Consider the following 20,609-nt stretch of genomic DNA (forward strand, 5'->3'; position numbering starts at 1 on the left):
TTATAGGCCTGTGCATAAAAATGTGAAGCATTTTGGTTTATGTTTTGGGGTAGCTCAACAGGAGGTGGTTATCTGTCTGCTCATTGTAGCTACTTGGAGTTTCTAAACCAAATAACCTGTTCAGTAGTGTAAGACTGGATATGGAAACCTAAAACTGCATGAAATAATTCTGCCATCCCAACACAGACAATGTGGAAAACTGGGAGGTATTTAATTCATGCAAAAAAGTGGTGTGTAATTCCTTGGAAACGTATCAAGCCATTCATAGTTTATGAGTGTGTAAGACATAGAAGAGAACCTCAGGGTATGTTGAGAGTGGCATCAAATTAATTTAATGTCTTTTCATACTTTTCATACTTCAACCTTTTCCACCTCAGGTGACCCCAGCAGAAAAGGACTTTCCAGTTTAAGTACAAATGTATATCAGATAAATAGGTTTTGAAATGAGATCCAATACCTATCAGATTAAAAGGTAACCTCAAACTGCTCTTATTTTGTTATGCATACAGAGGTCCCTTTTTGGGGATGACAGTTCGTGACATTAATGAATTATTGATGGGTGGGATGGTTCCCTGGGTCACTGTAATCTCAGCAACACTTAAGAACAAATGAATGAGCATTCCTGCAGTTAATGATCTGGATCAAATCAATCGACTGAGAGCAGCAATTAGTTTGGTCATTGTTTTAGCAGAGATGCACGCTGGCACAGCTCTCTACATTCACTTTGGAGTCTCCCAAACATGTACTTAAAGCCATATTCCCAGCAAAACTACGTTTGTAACAAAACCTGTTAAGCCATTATACTTGGGAAATAAGTTTGTGTGTTCTGATCCTATTCTTGGTAAAGTTTTGCAGGGAATAAAGAAAGAACTAGGCTTAAAAGGGATTAGCAATCTCCAGATTTTTTTTTTTTTTGTCCATTATACTTTCTTGTTTGAGGTGCGAACAGTAAAGAAAAAGGTAGTACTTGTTCTGCATTCCTTTCAAATGTTGCAATGACAGCGTCAAACTGAATTATTTGAAAAGTTTTAGTCGGGAGATTGGCGCTTCTGATTTGAGATCTTGTTTTCTTCATAATTTTATTAAATGTTTGCTTTCTCCCCAGGTCACATAAAATCATGGCATGAGGCAGAGATGGTGAGAAAAGCACTGGAACAGAAGCATTGCAATGTTCAGACCTCCTTTTCATTAACTTTGATTACCCATCAGCAGAATTACCCAGGTTTGCTCCTCCACTTCTGGGATTCTTTCAGTCTGTGGCATGTCAGGTACTTACCTTTTATCTTTGTTAGGGAGCGCTAAGAATTATAAACCCTCTTGGGGCTGTACCCATTGACTCCTAATTACCATGAAAAAACGCTTTACCACAGAGACTTTGCCACAGGACTCTTTTTTCACATGCCTCTCTCTCTCTCTCATATAGCGCACACTAACTGTTCATGTACAGTCTCAGTATGCATTTTGTATGCACACAAAAGTTCCAGATGTGCTGTGTATCTTGTTTAGTTGACTTTATTCTTCTGCAAAGCCAAGAGAAATATTAATCATTCATTTACTGTTAGGGGATGGGTCTTCTTCTCATGTTTCAGTAAAGGGGGTGGAAAAGTAAAGTAAGCCAATTTTTTTCCTATTTAAGGCCAAAGCTGGGGAATGCTTGTGGCTGAGTTCTGTACATGGCCCGGTGCTGGAAGGGCAGGGAACAACCGATGTTGCTATTTTGAATAGATTTTTCTTCCCCCCCCCTTTTTATTTTTGCACAGAGAGTCTCATGTCTAATATTTAGACATGATGAGCTTTGTGCAAAAAGTAACTTTGCTCATTCTTGCCGTGTTTCAACCCTCAGTTATTTTGGCACAACAAGACGGTGAGTAATTCAAGCTTCTTATGATTTAATGTTTTTATTTTATTTTTATTTTCACCAATGATTTTAATAGCTTGTAAGAAATGCGTAGTCACAAATCTCACCAGAACACTTTTCCTTCAGTAGTTCAGCAGTCAGACACCCAATGCTGAAGCTGGAAGCTGCAGGAGTTTGCATTACCATCCCAAAGGTTTCTCTTCACTTTGCTTTCTGCTGTGGTTAAAAGGACTGTACGGCGCCGTCTGCCTTAGCTGCAATTGTTCTTGTTCTTACTTGCTTTCCTATTACAGACACGGGAGAGTTTTTAAGCTATTTCTGACTCTTGGAATAACATTTTAACTGTTAGCTCTGTGCTGCCTGGAAGTTATTTGTCACAAGCAGTAAGTCTGTGCTTCCAGCTTTTTTATTTGGAGTTCTCCTTTGTACTCGTGTGTTTTCCACTGGCAGCGTGGGGGTTTGTTTAAACGATTTGCGTGTGGAAAACAGCCTGAAATTTCTAATCAGTTTGGATGAAACATTTTTTAAGAACGAGATAGGAAAATATGTCAGCTTATGGGATTTTTACTTTGACATAAAGCAGGAGGGTAAATTAATTCCCTCAGCTGAAATAGAGTTGTGCATCTGCAGGCTGTTTCGGTCCCTCATGAGACTGATTAGCAGCTGATGGTATCTGGGAGTCTGTGCAAGTATGTATGTGCATGTTTACAGAGAGCAAGAACACCAAAACCCAAGTGAATGTGGAATTTAGAGGGGAAAAAGAATACTTTGTATACAATAACTCAACACAGAGTGCAGATAAGTGTGGTATGAGTATTTAAGTTAAACAGATGACATTCCACAAGTACAGCTGACCTTTTTTGGATGTGCTCTGTTCCTGCTTGCCAGACATTGTAAACCAGACCTTCCTTAAGATAAAACATCTTTTCTTGTAAATATAAAAGATCAGCAATGGATTTATTCCTGCATTGAGGCAATGAATAACATTACAAGTAACTTGGTAAAGAAGCAGCCAAATAAACTGTAGTGCAGGAGACGAAAGACAAATGCGTTTAAAACCATACCCTACCCTACTCTGTATGATACAAATCGTGAAAAAAGATTACTTTAGCTATTTCACGGCAAACCTCTCTGCCTCAGCGTACCTGGAAAGGCACCTCTGCTGAAGGGGTGGCTGTGAATCCACCAGCAGGCTCCTGGCAGCAGAGCAGTTGGAGCTCAGGGGGCTCTGTGCGTGAGCAAATCAGGTAACTACATCTGCAACAGCAGCATGCCCAAATACCAGCCCCCTCACCAAGCACAGGCATGGCTAAGCCTTGTAAAGTATCTTAAAACAACCCCACAATGCATATGAAGATGTTCTGTAGAGAAAAAACGTCATACACTGTGAACTGAGCTTTTCTGCTTCTGCCCTTCCTATATATAAACTCTCTCTTCAATATTCTTCAGTGAAGAAAATATTACAGACTTTGAGCCAAATGTATGCTGTGTTTTGTCTGCTTACAGCATCAAATGATACTCGTATTGCATATATTTAATATGCATTATGTGTGTGTGTGTGTGTATATATATATCTATGTATCTTCAGACGGTTAAGGACTAAGGAGGTCTTTATCCTTCTAAAAGAAGGATACTTCTAAAATCAGTTTTATTTTTCCCATTAAGCAAATCCCCTCTGAGTGCCAGGTCTCTTTCCTTCGCTCTGGTCATATCCCTAGATGTTTCTGACATGCAACACTTATTTGACTCAAGAAATTGTAATTTTTGGGTAGAAGAACAATATACAAACGAAGTGTGAGGGAGTATTCTCATTTTTCTGCCACATTCCTGTTTCTTGTGTGGTAACATTTCATTACTGGGCTAACTTCCATACTACTTACAAGGATGAGGTTGCACAGAGACACTGATAATACACCAGTTATCCCTTAAAGTATCTAGTCCTGTCCTCTGTTTGGAATGTTCCTTTCCACACATTTGAATATGCTTTTCTCACAGAAAATAATAACTGAAGGAGTTGCTTATTAGCATCACTAAATCATGTGCAGGGCGGCAATGGGCTGGGAAACCAAATTTTCCACGATTCAAAAGAGAATTTCCAGACATGCTAAAATGCTCTCTCTTGTCAAGAAAAATGTTTATATGGTTAGTATCAAATGTAAGTCAATATAAAATTTTCCTTGGGAGAGCCTGCCAGGAGACAAGACTTGGCAAGATATTAAGGAAACTGCTCAGTATACACTAAGTTTAGGATAGTCAGATGTATCTCTGGGCTATATGTTTCTTTGTCTCGCTGTAATAGCTAGGAATGGAGATTTGAATACAGCCTCAGGGTGAACCTCTGCAAAAGCTTGGGATCTGGATATTGTGGAACAAGGAATTTTCTGTGACTTCCATAAACAAAAGCTGCATGTCCTGGTAGCCCACTAGGATGCTTTTAGACTGCAAATGAAATCACCTTGATGCAGTTCAGGTCTCCTGATGTGTGCCAAGGTAGTGTGAAGCATTTGCAAGCTCTGACCATGCTCAAGATAAAATGCCTCCAGGTGGGTGACATGACATGAAGCTGGTGCTTCAGACATGACAGATGATTCAGATTCCAGCAATGTATATTAAGTGCATATTAAACTACCCAAAAGTGTAAGAACTTGGAATGCTGCTTTAGGAAAGAAATCTATCCACTACCCAAGCCAGCAGGATTCGTGCAAGCATTTGCTAGCCTTACAGCCTGCATTCATCCCATTTATCTTGAGTTTGTACAGTCAGTCAAGACAGCTACTTCCAGAAGACAGAATAAATTTTAGCTGGACAGACCGGAGGTATTTGGCAATTTCCACTGACTACAAAGGAAGCACGTGCACAGCTATGCTGCCTTTGGTGCCAAAAGGGAGGTCAGATGGATTTGGGCCTGTGTCAGCTGCATCTAAGAGGGTTAAGGGATGTCTCAGTCACCTGGAACTTGACACTTCTCCTACATACACCCCATAGTCCTTGAGGAACCTCACTGAGGTCATCAGAAAAAGTCTACAGCTCTAAAAGCAGTGTAAGAGCAGAGCCAGAAACCTTTCATTACTATTATTCAGAATATTTTTTTGTTCTAATGTAATGTAGTGTTTTCCTTGCAGTGTAAGTATTATATTGGATGTTTGTTCAGGAGGCTCATTTCTAAGGTAATGACTGAATCCTAAAATATCTCTGAGAAGACTTCCTGGCCTTTCATATTGCTTTCTTTAGCAAACAGAAGTTTTAAAATGAAATATAACTGCTATCTGTAGGTTTCAGAAGGCAGCGTGCAAAGAACTTCTGCTGAGCGCCCACTTCTGATGCCCCAGAAAAGAAGGGTTGATGGGGTTTTTATGATATTTTAGGAATGATTTTAGGATGATATTTTAGGAAAACTTACCAACAGATTTTTTTAACCATTTTGCTTTCTTCTTTCATTAATCAGAAAGGGTTAGACAGGTAATGAAGTAGATGGGTACTGCACAGTCGCAGTGTATCTGTGAAACTGCCGGACTTGACATTTTTAGCACTTACCTGTATGCAACATTGCACATATTGCATTCTTGTTGATAAATTAGCTAATTTAAAGGTACTGCTAATGACACTCGCAACTATCTTTCCTCAGAGGCTTTGGTAACACAGAAAAGTCCCCCTCCAGAATGTTAAAGGTAAAACCAGATGATGTATGTCTGTGTGCCAAAAGATAATTACACCATCATAAGTAACCTGGACTCTGTGAAGGTATGAAAGAGCAGGGCTCTAATGCTGCTCTTCCATTTTTCCTAACTGCTTTTTACAATGCACACGGCAGGCAAGGTTGTACTTAGGAAAATTGAAACATTCCTTTCTGGTCTGGAAAAATCATGCTAAATGAAAGCCTGGGGAATCCACCCCCCTCTAAGCATTATATATATGTTCTTGGAAATACGACAAATTTCATAAACACATTTTAGATCACACATCCCTGGAAGATATTAGCCTTAGGAAAATGAGACCATTATATATCCCTTTCATTATTTTCCAGATTTGTTTTTGATTTGAGACCAAATCTATGTAGACAGATTTTTTTAAAAGAGGAGGTGGAGTTGGAAACGTGCACCGCTTTATTACGAGGGAAGAGGCAGAGGTAGAAGGGTGTTGTCCCTGGCATGAATATCGCTGTTGATGCCTCGGTCAGAGTCATTACATTTTCTCCCCTCTTACTGCTGCAGATTACAAACAGATCCTGTTTCCTCTTCCAGCTTCTGCCAAAGTTTTGAGGTTTGAAATAGGTAGCCAGGTGTCCCTTGCAAAATCTGGGTGTTAGCTTTAATTAATGTTATTCAAGAGAAAGGAAGGAGCGACTTACTATCTCTTTTTTTTGTTTCCCAGAGTGGCTGATAAACAGGACTGACCTATTAGTTGTTGTCCCAGATATGTACTATTATTGTTTGAACTTTTTCCTGATCAGAAAAGTGCAGAAAATGGGATATACCTGGCTTCATAATTGGGAAAGTATGCTGTAGGTCAGTGACGGAAATGATGCAGCCTGTCATTTAGCATTTTAGATTTCAGAGTTGAAAGGTTCAGCCTACCAGTAGGGGGAAACAATAACAAAGCGTGCTTTCCCAGGCTGGCGGGCACCATGAAAACTGTAATGCTCTTGATGTTTTTGTGGTAGGTTAGTAGTCTGGAGAAGAGCACAAGCCACAGCTGCTGTAACAGTTGCCAGTTTTAATTTGTTGATTTGAAGTAATAGTCCGTCAAAACCCACAGAATTGGAAATTAGTGCAATGGTTATGCCCATTAATACTCCAGATTATGCTGTCCTTTAGTCATTCTTGTTTAAGAAACCAGGCAAAAGATATGGTATTAAGAAAATGGGGGGGTGGGGGGTGGGGGTGTTGGTCCTAAACTAGCTGGATTAGATTCCCACATCATTGCAGAAATGTCTTGTGATGGAGCAAAATTCAATATATTATCACCCAGGGAAATAAAACTTAGACTTGAAAAGGGTATTATAGAATCTTTTCTGACTCAACATGATGACTATTGGCTTATTCTCCTTGTGGTAGCTTGGCAAATTGTAGATTGCACAACTTCAACATGGTTTAGAGTTCAGTACCCACCATCTGTATGTCTACAGCTTTGAGGCATCCAGATTTTGGGTTTTGGCAGATGACAAATAACCTTCAACCCAAAATGGAACAAAAAATTTAGTGTCATCATCTTGCCTGCTGCAATACTTCGCCAGCCTACCCCTCCTTTGACACATCTGTGATAATACACCATGTACAGAAGGAGAACTGGGCACAGACGTGATTCCTGCTCCAGGAGCGGCACAAGAAGTGTTATTTTGCTTCTATACCTTCAGCTCAAGGTGTTGAGGGTAGTGTGGGTAGGTACAGAAGAGTGCTGCAGCCCCTGGCCCTCAGCATGCTGCCCATCTCAAGTCCAGGGGATCCAGTGGATTCCTCCTGGAGAGAAGGCTGTTTGGGGCTGCGCTGCTCGAGGTGATGTTACCTCTGTTGCAGAGATGCTGTGTGGTGACTCACTCCACTTGGCTCTCCATGGCCATGCTGCTACTAGATACAGCACTCCGACTTAGCGACTACTGCAGGACAGCTACTCCTCCATGGATTCTCTTGCTTCCATTGAATCTTTCCATGCATAGGGATTGTGAAGCTTTACTTTCTGTCCTTTCTACAGCATCTCTGACAAGCAGTGCTTTGTCCCTGGAAAAATCTATAAAGAACTCCCACATAATTTCCTGATTTTTCTCCATTTAGCACAGTCAGACCCTTTGCTTTTCAGAGAAATAGGTTTCCATATTTATGTGTATGGACCACGCCATTAATATTTCTCACATTGCTTTGAGACTGTATAACCATTTCAAAGATTAACACTTACATTGCTTTAGGCTGTGGCTAATGAATTTACAATTTCCACAGAGAGTAAAAAATTATGTCTTACAGGAGTCAGAAAATCTTTTCTGTAAGCATAACAGATGGAGAGGTGTGCTTATCCTATCTTAAATGCTGAAAGGGTGCAAGGCAGAATGAACTGTCATTAACTGTAGAGCAATACATCTTATACACAGAGGCACAGCAGATTATATTTTCCATTTATATTTTCAAGCAGTCGTTATTTTTTCTCATCTTGTGTTTCGTAGGAAAGGTTCTCTCCATTTTGCTTTGAGAAAACCTAACGTTCTTCCAAACACTGCTTTAATTTATTTATTTTGACTTCAGAGCCAATCTTCTTGTCTCCAAGTTTGCGAAGTGGAAGCCTCTGCCTGTTTCATGTCAAAATGACAATGGAAAACATGATATAACCCCCTCCAACAACAACCGCTTGTTGCCTGTAGTTTGGATAAAATTCAGCTCTGGGACTTCTGGCTTTGTTTAGTTTAGCAGAGGAGATGCCTTTCAGATTAGCTAAAAGACTACTTCCATTTTCCCTCATTTACGTCAAACCCTTCATTTAAACATGAACTATAAGAATGAGAATGAAAACGGTACCTCCTTTAACAACGCCTGCACATTTCTTGTCTTGCTTTGATTCACACAAGTACCCTGTGAAGAGGTGGCTGCCAGGGAGGAAACAGCTTGCGGGGGGACATTGAACAGGAAGAATGTGATGATAATGAAAAGATACATATTTTAAGGGTGAATGTTTTCCTTTATTTTGAAAGCCTAGATTTTTTTCTTGTAGCTAAAGGGGCACTCAAATGACTTTCAAGAAATGGGGGATAAGACTTGTAGATTTAAGGCTTTGGTTGAGTTTGTACCAGAACGGCCTTCAGGGTAATACAAAGCTGTCCGCAGCCACAGGAAACCTGTCCCTTTCTGTGACTGGTTTGTCTCTTTCAGTCACTGTGCATCCCACCCTGGAGGGTGGCACAGGCACCTCTGCTTTCCTGCCAGGCAGCAAAATATTTCCTTCCATGTGCAAAACTTCTGTCGGCTGCTATGGTGGCTTCAGGCTCCACTTTATTCCCAGCCCTAGCATTGCACAGGGCAGAAGAATCACAGGAACATCCTGTCTATATTCACAGCAGTAGCTGTGAAAGGCTGAACTGCGCCTGGAAACTACTTCCCACAGCAATTCAGCACTGGCAGCTCTTGGAAAACTTCTGGACATAATTAGTTCCCACTGAAATTCCCCACAGTTCACACCCAGTGACCAGTTGGTGCACTAGCAGGCTGTCTGCTGCAAACTTCTATGTTCCTCTGTTCTTTCCCTTTGTGCTGCTGCTTCTCTTTTCATTCTTTCCATTTTCTTTTAGGAAAAGAGGCAAGAGTAAAATTGCAGCTTCTTTTTCAAACAGACACGAGAGAAGCAATTGCTCACCCGAGCACAGCTAAAGGATAATATGGGAAGCATTGCTCACTGTTCCTTTGATGTTCAGTGTAATAGCCATGCTGAGCATCAAAGGAGAATGAACTACATCCCCCATGCTTTCCTTCAGCTGTAAGCAGTGAAAATAGAATTAATATTGTCTTGGAAAACACTTCTATGTTCATGAGAGGCTCTTTTAAAAAAAAATATGTTTTTTTCCTGTCTTTGGCTTTAAATCTACAGTATGGTGTTTGCTTGTTTCCCTACAGAGCAGTAGTCATCCTGTGCCAGCTGTTTAAGAGAAGAATGTCCTAGTGAAAGCAAACAATAGGCTGTGTAGTGGGAATTGCAAATCTTTGAAAAGAGTAATTGAATTCTGCTCAGACATTTCGAAGATTCTTTGCACAATATTGTAGGCCTGGTCATTGGCAGGGTGGTCCTCTTTGTAGATCCCTCTTTTTTGTATGAGCAGAACAGCAGAAATGGGGCGGGGGAGGGGGGGGAGAGAAAAGAAAGAAGAGAGGCGTTGAAGTCCAACAGATTCTTTTCCTGTTAGAGCAGCTGAGGAGAGAAAGGGAATTGTAAACTTCTTTTAGTGAAGAATCAGGGGGAAAAAAAAAAAAAAAAAAAAAAGAACAGCCTCTTCATTTATCTCTGGCCCAGGCTTTTCCACTCACACCTTTTAAGGACTGGGACAGATAAATTCCGGCGGATCTGGCTTGTCTGCTGCAGAGGGTCCATCCCTCCCTGCCATGCGGCACTGTTTATCCTCAGCCTGCACAGAGCAGGGAGAGCTACACGTGTGCCAGGCTTCAGGCAGCCGCTTCAGTAGCAATGCTGCTGACCCCTGATATTAATGAAACATCAGCTTCTGTGCTTGTGGGCTCTTCACCAGGCCAAAAGTGTGGACCTTCACCTGATGAGGGCATTAGTTAGGAAGATTCTAAGGTCTTCATGCTTGAAACATGACATAGGACTTGATACTTGAAAGTGGCTCCAAAATTAAGAAAGTTGTCTTTGGTACCCTGAGAAAACCCTCACAATACTCACTTTAGTAGCCTTAGGGAGTTGACAATAAGAACGTTGTATCCAGTGTACAAATAGCCATTTAATATGCTCTGTGAGGCAGATTAAGAAGAATTTCAAATACTGCCATCTGTATCCAACAAACTGTCCAAAATGGATGTGGGGTGAATTAGCACAAACTGGAACAAGGAGTGAATGAATACAAAGTGTTTTGCAGATGAAACTAGGCTAGTGATGCTCTATGCGTTCAGAATCCCCCCTCCCCTCGCCCCCAATCTGCTGAATTACAAATATCTTTAATTTATTGGCAGCCAAAGATAAGATTCTTTTCTTTAGACAATACGCCAGAGCTCTTTAATCCATCACAGCGATATGAAATAAAAGCAGCAAACTCTTTGTTTACATCCAACTTCTGAAATTACAGGGAAATCAATAAAATTGTGCAGGGAGTTATGTTAGTGTAGAATCTGACCCCCTGCTGCTTTACTCATCTCTGATGTAAATTCACTATGGCCATGGAGTTATATTGGGGCTGACTTTGTCCAATGTATCTGAAAATATAAATGATGTTACCATATGTACTATACTGCATTGTAACATTTCCCATCTGTTTCTGTCTCAGGAGAGAAGCATTGAATCAAGCTGATCTCTTCCAAGGCAAACCACAGAAACAGCATTGCATAAAATTGTTAGCCCTCTCGCTGAGCTAAGGGGAAAGCAAAGATCGTGTCCCACTTGAAACCTTAATCAACTGATAAAAATTGTTTTAATTACAAAGTCATGCGATGAAAAACAAAAATCATACTTTCCCCTCCACCCCCACCCCTGGCTTTTGGGTTTTATCTTGTGAGAAGCTTCAAGTATCTTCAATTAAGTAGTTCAGTGTTTTGCAGGAGGTGCTATGTAGAGCAGGCTGTAACAATTATCAGTTTCCAGTGGTTCCCTTTCACTTAGCAGCTCAGAAACTGAAACTCAATTTCATGATACTTTGGATCTGTCAGACCAGTTGTACAGTCGGGGAAACCTGCTAGTATACCGTGAGTTTTGTAGTTTTTTCTTTATTCTTGCCAGGACAGACCTACTGCAAGAACCGTTGCAAAGAACACTCCTCTGTTATAAACTATTCCTGGTCCTGGCTAAAATCAGAAATACAGAAGTATGTCTTTAAGATAAACCTTGGGGGTGGTTTGTTTGGGGTATTTTTGAAAGTTCTGACAAAATGTGCTGGGTTTTGGTATTTTTTTTCCGCTCAATTGATCCTAATAATTGGAGCATGAGGCTATTGCTTTTCTTTAGAAATATGTTAGGCCAGCTTCTGGATAGAATTGGAAGTGTTCAGGTTAAGATTGTCTTGATGCTTGGACTCTGACTGTAGAAGTCTTCATTGATTGCCCAAGGACGTATGTTTAAAGAAACTAATAAATTCATAAAATCATCAGTAATCACATCAAACCTCGAATTTATGTCAGTCTCTGTTTGGTTTAAGACACAAGTCTTTCTGCCATTTGGCATCATTCGCTCTAAAGACAAGAAACACATTAAAATCAGATTACTGCAGAGTAGTGAGAATTTATGCCAGCGCTAAAAGTAAATAGCCACAAATAAAGTGATTGCAGCCTGCTGCTTATTTTTAGAGTGACACCAAATGGCACGAAAGGTGATGTGCCAAAAAATATTGTAATGTAAGAACAGAGGGGATGGAAAAATCTCATAGGCATTTTACCAATACTTGGAAGAGTGACTGGAAAATTATGCAATGGTCCCTCTAAAAGGTATTGAATGCATTGAATTAAGATTAAATTCTTTCTTACTGCATGCCCTACTCTAATGCAAATGGTTACCTTTATTAAAAGGCTGGATCTGTCAGGCACAGATGACCCTCGGTTCCCGCCAAAATAATTAGTAGTTGGTGGGTTTTAGGTCTAATACTAAACCCAGTAAAATCAAGAAAGGTTCTGATCAGGCAGTGTTTTACCCTTAATCAGGAATGAATGATACACATTCTGCAGATTATAGCAAAAGAGGTCTATCTTGACTAAAAGGGCAGAAGTTTAAATATAACAGTCTGAGCTACAGAGTCAACCTGTCGAGAGAGGACTTCGGAGACAAAATCTTAGAATAACATCTCAATACAGATGGTCATTCAGGAATATCTTCCTCCCTTACAAAGAACAATTTAGGCCATGATATTGTCGAGGAATAAATAGTTAAAAACAAAAGGACTGGAACTATCTCTTGCATCCATCGGATGTGTTCCTCAAAATGAAATTTATAAGTTCAGGAGCAGCTATGACAATACTCTGGGCAACCCCCCAAAAAGCAGCAAGGCGATAGATACGTAGCAGGCTGCTCTGTCTTGCCTCTAGTATGACTCAGATGGAAATGACAGTTCTGCCAAAACAACCCCCACCAGTAAACAAATGAAAAAACCCCTCCTTGCCCTTTGTTTTCCTATTAGCAGTTCTGCAACAAGAAAACTCTTTTTTCAGCCAGCCACCAGCTGAAGCCAGTGGGGCTGTTGTGTAACAGTATCGCTGATGGGCTGTTGCTGGTCCCTATTTCAGAGCAAGACTTATGTCGCAGGGTGACCTTTAGAAGTTGCATGAAGAACAGCTTTCAAGGATGTCAACATATGTGCCTGAATAGAGCCAGTTGTGAAACATTGACGTTGAGGCAGAACAATGTGACAGAGATTCAGCTGCTTTAGACCATGTTACCTTTGAGAAGAACAAGAGGCCTCTAAAGATAAAAGGAGGAAAAATAAGAGTTCTTAACATGAATGACGCTTTGAAAGATTAGGAAAAGGCTAATAAGATGTAAGGAAAACAGAGGCATTTTGTGTTTTACTTGGTAGCAAATATGCCATATGGATCTTTTTTAATCCTGATATTTCTAAAATGTAAAAGCTGCAGAAAGGTTTCAGCATTTGGAGCTTATAAAGACAAATGAAGGGAACAAGCTACGATTTGTTTAAAATGCAAATACTTGTTTGTACCAGTGCAGGCCTGGGTTGATTTTTTTTTTCTTTTCCATTTTGTAATCTGAAAGACAGATTGGGTGGGTCCCAGAGCAAGGACAGTTTGGCTACATGACAGACTGAGCCTTTGCCTAAGAATCCAGCCGCTGCTATACATTGCCAGTGAGACAGTGCATGTCTCCTTTCCGCAATACCTCTGACAGACAAGTACAGCATTACGGTTACCCGGCATTTCTCTTTCTTGCTCTGCATCTGAGTAAAGAGGAAAACGTTTGGGACTGGCACAGTGGCAGAACTGTTCAAACGCCAGCTTGTTTGGCAGGCAAGCGTCCCTAGAAGTAGGAAAGCATTGGTTTCAGTCTGAAAGCACAGGATGTAGCTGTCCTTTTTGGTGTGAAACTTGGGAAATCTGTGAACAATTCATTCATATTCTTTTTCCATTCCACCCAATAGCAGTTATTGCTCCTACAGGACATGGAGGAGGAAAGCATTTTTAAGATGGACCTGCTCTGATTTTTCACAGCCTGCATTTAAGTGTTTTATCAATTGAGGTTTCATTCCTGGTATCCATCCACATGGTGGACAGGCGTTACAAAATAGAACACGAGTACCATTAAATCTGAAAACATCCTAATAGGTAGGTACACCCGAATTGGCCCTTATGTGTTCATGCACCATGTGAAATGGATTCAATCAATTAGCTGGTTGGTTTAAGACAATTCCAGTTGAGAGAATGTCTGTAGATCTTGTAGTTGGAAAGAAAAAAAAAAAATCTTGTTAAGCTATTTCTTGTATTTCCACCTCTTTTCCAGAGTTCTGTGAAACATTATTTCTGTGAGACATTATTTCAGACTTTTTGAGTACCCAGCTCCTACGTGACAGAGAAACCTGCAGACAAAGCAGGCTATTCTGGCTCAGCAAGTCAACTAGTTCATTATGAGAGTCCATTTGTTTCCATTACTGATCATGGGATAGAATGACTATGGTTGATTTTCTTCTAAACATCGCCATAATACCAGATAGGGAACCCAAGCCATTTGCTTTGGGATAGGCGCTGTGGCATTCTTTTCTGCTCAGTAAATGGAAAGCATCTACTCCAGTGTAGGGGGAAATTAAAGCATCACCACTGAAAATGAGCAATATATCTCTTTTCTACTTTGTCCTTTGTCCAATGTACAGAACAGTGGTGGAATACACAATAAATAGATGTATTTACTGTAGAAGAAATGTAAACTGTTTTTGAAGTAGCCATGCTGTAAAGCAAATGAGCAAAACTAGGTGAGAGTAAGGCAGCACAGGCTTTGTACCATTAGAAGGACATTAAAAGCAACAGAGAGACCCTTCCTGGCTTCAGCAGGCTTTGGATCCAGACTTAGAGGCAAGGTGGCCTTCAGCTCAGTGCTTTAGCCTTTACCAGGTTCATTTTAAATAACAGCAAAACCCATTTGCTTGAGTCATTGTGTTTGTGATGAGATTCTCGCAGATCAAAGCTCCTCAGTTTTGCTTCCCAAGCCACCACGGAGCGGCCGCTGCAGAAGCGTGAGTCACCTCTGCGTGGACTCTTGCCCTCTCTCAGGCAGAACCAGACAAGTTCAAGATGTTCTAGAATTTCTAAGCATTTAGTCACATCTCTGCAAATGGGATATGTGAGTCTGCTACTAATGCGATAGCTGGACATTTGCTTTGTCCAATGTGGAAAAGCCTGTGGGTTTTGAGGTTACTATTAGGAGATTGTTTCCTTTTGCCATATAAATGTAGCAAAGTCATGATCAGGGCGCTTGCACAAATGCAAAGCCAAAAGCAACTACAGAACGGGTCAGCTTCTCAGGTCATAGCCCTTGATAACAAACTCTCATTCACCTCACTGGAACGGGGATTATGTCCCATAGGATGTCTGTCATCCTCCGGGCTTACAGCCACCATACTTGTTTTCCCTTGTACACATTTGGGCTCTTTTATGTACCACGCTTAGAGGTTCTTTGGGATTGAATGGTGATTTTCCTTTCACAGTTGGTGATTTCCTTTTGCTATTGGTCTGCTTACGTACAGATGCTAATCTGCTTAGAAAATGGGAAATAATTCAAACCCAGTGTATGACAAAGATAGTGTTGCCTTTTTAAATTTTCTTCACTTTTTAGGCCAGCTCAGGGAAATGCTACTCACAGCAAAACCTTTAAAAATGTGAATGCTCAGTAAACAGCATAAATGCAGAGATATTCAGGCTTTCAAATATTAAACTTTAATGCTTTGTACAATGAATCAGAGATTGACACAGCTTCCAACAAACCACTACAATAACTCCTATAGAAGTGAAGGGCTGTATAGCCACCATATTTAGCGCTTGGGGAAGAAGAAGAAGATTTTGCTCTGCCATAGAAGAACGCCGTTTATTTCTAATATTTTTTTGAATCTTAGGCTAATATATATTTTTGAATCAATAAGAAAACCTGGCTAAGGCATGTGTGTGACTGTTTTACTCCAAGTCTAGATGTAGTCAAGTCAGCTTTTTTATAACTTTATTATTCCTATATGTTATTTGCCAGTGCTTTAGCACAAATCAGCTTTCCAAAGGATTTTGGAGCTAACGGTTAATCTTTATGCGCAATGCAAAATGCATTATGTCATAACACGCTGACACACAGATCTACATCTGAGCACAGAGGGGGTGTTGAACAGACTAAGTCTTCCCAGATGTAAGTTTCCTTTGGAAACCTATTTAATACCTTCATTCTGCCAAAGGCCACAACGATTTTCATTGCAGCTCTCCAAGCTGATTTCTTAATTCATTTAACAATGTCCAGAAAGTCAGAAGCAAATATGAATGTCATTATATCCATATGTCTTCGATTTTTTTTGTCTTTTTTCTTTCTGTTAAATGATGCCATCTACTGTAGAATAACTGAATGACAACCTCGTAAAACGCATCTGCTTTATTTCCTTATTACTGTAAAATGATGTCAGTCATTTCGTGACACATTTTATGTGTCATTTTCATCTATATTGTTAACTAAAATATGGAAAGATCAGTATTCTCTGTGTGAAAAATTGGTTACTGAGAAAAGTCTTTGCTTCAGGAAAGAGCAGGTGTCTTGAAAAAAAAATCTTTTCTAACCAGCAGAGTGAAAATATGGGAAAGACGGCCGTTTTCTGCTCCCCATTTGGGCTGCCCTCTTTGCTGTAGGGCAGCAGGATCACATTACTGGAAAGAACAAAACAACAAAACAAATCAATGAAAATGAAGTAAGGTGGAAGAAAAAATTGACACATGGAAATACAAGTTCTTGGATATGAATTTCCTAGTGAATAAGAACCGTGCTGTCTTAAACACATAGTTTCAAAAAAATTGAGGATTTGAAAGTATGAAGGTGATACCGAGAGCTGAAACTGGAATAATAAAAATAATCAAACACATTTTATGAGCACAGAAGTGAAGTGTGTGTAAAGTATTTGTTTTTAATATGTGTATGCAATTCATATAACTGTACATTACATGTGCTCGTGGTGACACTGTGAAGTTTTTAGCTCTGTATCATGGTATTTTTATTTAACAATTATGTATAAACTATGTTCTGCCCTAAACTAAAGAAAAATCATCTTTTCTCTTCCTCGTTAGGTTTGTAAATTAGAAGGATGTTTTAACCTGTGGAGCTCGGAAGTGCTTAAGCAGAGTGACAGCTGAGCATTGCTCTGGGGTGAAGTGGATCCATGCCCACCCCTGCTCTTTTGGGTGTATCCAACCAGCTCCTATTAGACAGATAACAAGCTCTAACCTCCCCGCTAGCTTTGGTGGTATTCTGCCTCCCACAGGACACTGCTTTTGAGGTCGTCTTGTATACAGAGAGCAGCTCGTGCACTGATCTGCTCAGCTTTTGCCACTTTAAAATTCAGGTTTCTTCGTGAGTCATTGGAGAGACTGTAAAGATGATTTCATTCATAACGCTGCACTTCTCATTTTTAAAATACATGTCAGCCTGCTTGTTTGTCAGGAAACATTTGTCAAGGCTGGACAGTTTGGTTTTTTCCTAAGTAACTGCCCACAGTGAAATCCTGGTTTGTTAAAGAAGGAAAATGATTCTCGCAGAAACAGCAATTAATTAAGCAGATAATCAGCTTATTTAACTGGGATCCACTGACATGATTCTGTAGTGTGAGAGCTGGGAAACCAGGCAAATTTTTTAGAAGCTAAATGAGGCTTGGCAGACTAAGAAAGGATGTCTAGATCCTCTCCCGGGGTGGTGGTTATTAGGCAGTGTCCTTTGAAACGGCATCCTCTGAGGCCGTGACCCTGTGTCACGACGGGTGTGAGGAAGATGCTGACCTGGAAATAAGCACTTCTCCACCTCTGTTGTGCAGGACCTGAACTTTCTGATGAGGCCCAAAAGGTGGAGAAGCAAAGGAAAAGGGAAAAAGTGAATTTCTAACTGGTAGGAAATGTCTGAGGAGGATTGGTTTTCATATGCCACTGGAATGGTTTAGCTTTTAAGATTTTTTTGTGTGTGTGTTGTCAAAGGAAGGTAAAATACTGGCTCCCAGACAGATATCAGACAAAGAAAAAAACATTGACTTGAAAATGTCTGAAAAGGATTTTTGAAGCTTTTTGCATCTTGTTGTTCTAATCCAACTGGTGGTCAAAAACCAACTTTAACCGTAAGTAGTGTGTCAGCCTTGACAAGGCACCATATTCCTGTTTGCTTCTTTTGTAATTGAAGCGCAGAAATAACACAAGTTGGTGTATGCAGAAAGCCCGTAGTGGGGTTGAAACTAGGGAAAGAAACCTCCTGTGCCATGCAGTGCCCTGTTCTGAGATCCCCGCTCTGGTTCTCCACTCAGTGAGCCAAGAAGCCTTGGCTGTGTTGCCCATCACCCTTACAGAGCTCCTGCCAGGAGGTGATGAAAGTCACGGGTGACCCAGAAGGAAAAGTCAGGTTAATATGGACAAGGAGAAGCAGATGAGCAAGCAAGGCACTGGGAAGGGAGCAGAGAATGAAAAACTAAGCTCAGCTGAGTAAATGGCAATAAAGAAGGTGAGCTGTTCAGGTACAAAAGACAAGAGGATTCAGGGAAGATGAAGAGGGAAGTTACGTGTTATATGAAAGATGAAACCAAATAGAGAAAAAAGGAACTGAGGCAGAAGCAGCATGAGAAGAGAGGAAACGTGTCCAAGTCTGCACCATGCCAAAGACATGGGGGTGTGGGTATGGAGACAGATACCCACAACATAGAAAAACGAAGAATGGAAAGAGGAAAAAAAGTGACCAGGGTGGTAACACAGTAGTAGAAAAGAGAAAAAACAGAGATGAAAGTCATTGCATGTGAGAAAAGAATAACCCGTAGGAATGGACTGCACTGTAAGTTTGACTCAGTCTCGTACTGTGTAATTATGACCATTGCAACAATGTGATGGCATTCAGAATTGTCTGTCTGGAGTCAGTGGTAATTTTAATGTCAGAGCTTTGAAGTGCATCTTTTGGCTTTTTTTTTTTTTTTTTTTTACTTTTTTAAAGGGTGATGTGTAGTAGGTAACTTACTCTGATATTAAAGTTTCAAGGACTATGCAGGTACCTAAATAGCTCTTCCCCCAGAATTTTGTGTCTGTAAACTGAATTATTTTGAATTATTCATGGAAAATATCTTATTCCATTATTCAGAAAGTTCACTGATACTCATATGTGTAATCTGGGATTTCTAATAGTTCTACAAAACTTACAAGGAGCTTGTCTAACTTCATAGTGTTATTTTCATAATGGTTTCTTAAATGATCAGGTTTTCTGGATTTTGTTTCTCTAAAAATACAAACCCAAAATGTAAAGTTTGAAGCTGGTTTTCATCAGTCTCTTCAGTTTCATTATTTACAACACATTTTATCAGTAGAATAGCTGTTGGAAGGAATTCACAAAGTCATGAATATACAGATGAACGATGTTTTTTTCTGAAAATACAGACACTTGTAACATTGGAGCAGGCCAGATGATACAATAATTGCAAGCCATTTGGGCAATTGATGTGAACATTCTTTTAGATCTATCGCATACGCTGGCTTTCGAAAAACACTTTGAAAACACTTGGTGCTAGCTATTCATGCAAGATGCTAGCAGCAAGGGTTCATGCTGGGCAGATGGCTGATTCCACATCCGTGTGTAAGTGCTCGTGTTGGCGCACGGGGGCCAATGACACACTTGTCTGAAAGAATTGGCACGTTTGCTTTTTAGCTGCAGCAGAGAATTCAATTGCTAATTACACAGTAACACAGTCTCACACTAAAATTACTTGAGGCAGAAGATTATCAAAGATTTAATTGGGCTTTGGATCAGCTCCAGGAGGTTTCCGTTGATGTCTATTTATAGATTCAGAGCAGACTCTGCAATTACTGTAACAGATCCTCCCAGTGTCTGAAAAGAAGTATTTAGCCTTGTACTTCATACCCATAGACTATATTACAGTAGAAAACAAATGAGACTACCTAACAACTCTCATCTTATTCATCTTTGATTTGGAAAATACCTTTGAAATAATATTGAATGCTATTTTGTCTTTCTTTCCAGTCATAGGATGTACCCATCTTGGGCAGGTTTACGCTGACAGGGATGTTTGGAAGCCAGAGCCATGCCAAATCTGTGTGTGCGACTCAGGATCTGTTCTCTGTGATGACATCATCTGTGATGACCAGGAGCTGGACTGTCCCAACCCAGAGATTCCCTTTGGAGAGTGCTGTCCAGTTTGTCCACAAACAACACCACAACCTACAAGAGTAAATTTGTTCTCAGTGTTATTACTTTGGTGTTGCTGCCTTCCTGATCCATGTCAACCTCAATTCACTTTCTTTTAGATGCTTTTAAACGCTTTTCTTTTAAGTGCTAAGAATGCCACTTTCTGACTCTAGGCAAATACTTAGGATGGGCAGATTTTGCCAACTCATGTTAAAAAAAACAGCTTGAACTTTCACAGAGTTGTGTCTTGTTAAATTCAAGAATGCTTCTGTATTCTATCAGAGAATTAGTACCAGATCTGATAAAATATTTGTTAGTCCTTTAGGCTGTGCAGCTGAAAGCATGAAGTCCTTCAACCCACTTTTACTTAGACAACAGGCCCAGATAAATAGTAGAAAGAGACAGAGGGCAACAATTAACCATTATATTTTTCATTTTACAAAGAAACATAGGAATAATGCAAACCGCTTATTTGTTGAGTGCATGCTCAATCTAGATCTATGAAATTAATGCCAACACAGAGTTAAAGAAAGTTAGATAAGTTTCACAGCATACTGTGAGCCTGCATTATCAAATCAATTCTACACCACCACAGAGTAAATTTCCTTTTGCAGAGTTATTGCCGACTTTAATGCCCTGTAAAGGAAAGGTTATTCAAGCCCTACATCCCTAATTTATCATCATCTTGTTTATAGACACCAACATGACATAAACCAGCGGC

General features: G+C 40.1%; 1 protein-coding gene across 1 annotated transcript in view; it reads left to right on the forward strand.

Moving 5' to 3' along the window:
- The first annotated feature begins 1,651 nt into the window (after positions 1–1,651).
- Positions 1,652–20,609, forward strand: part of COL3A1 (collagen type III alpha 1 chain) — a 52,920-nt gene continuing 33,962 nt past the window's right edge. Inside the window, exons 1-2 of the mRNA XM_037397628.1 lie at positions 1,652–1,864; positions 19,724–19,929. Coding sequence (XP_037253525.1) covers positions 1,786–1,864; positions 19,724–19,929 — 285 coding nt within the window. The 5' untranslated portion in view covers positions 1,652–1,785. The remainder of the gene's footprint in view (positions 1,865–19,723; positions 19,930–20,609) is intronic.

The sequence above is a fragment of the Falco rusticolus genome, chromosome 8 (genome assembly GCF_015220075.1).
Source record: "Falco rusticolus isolate bFalRus1 chromosome 8, bFalRus1.pri, whole genome shotgun sequence".
Lineage (NCBI taxonomy): Eukaryota > Metazoa > Chordata > Aves > Falconiformes > Falconidae > Falco > Falco rusticolus.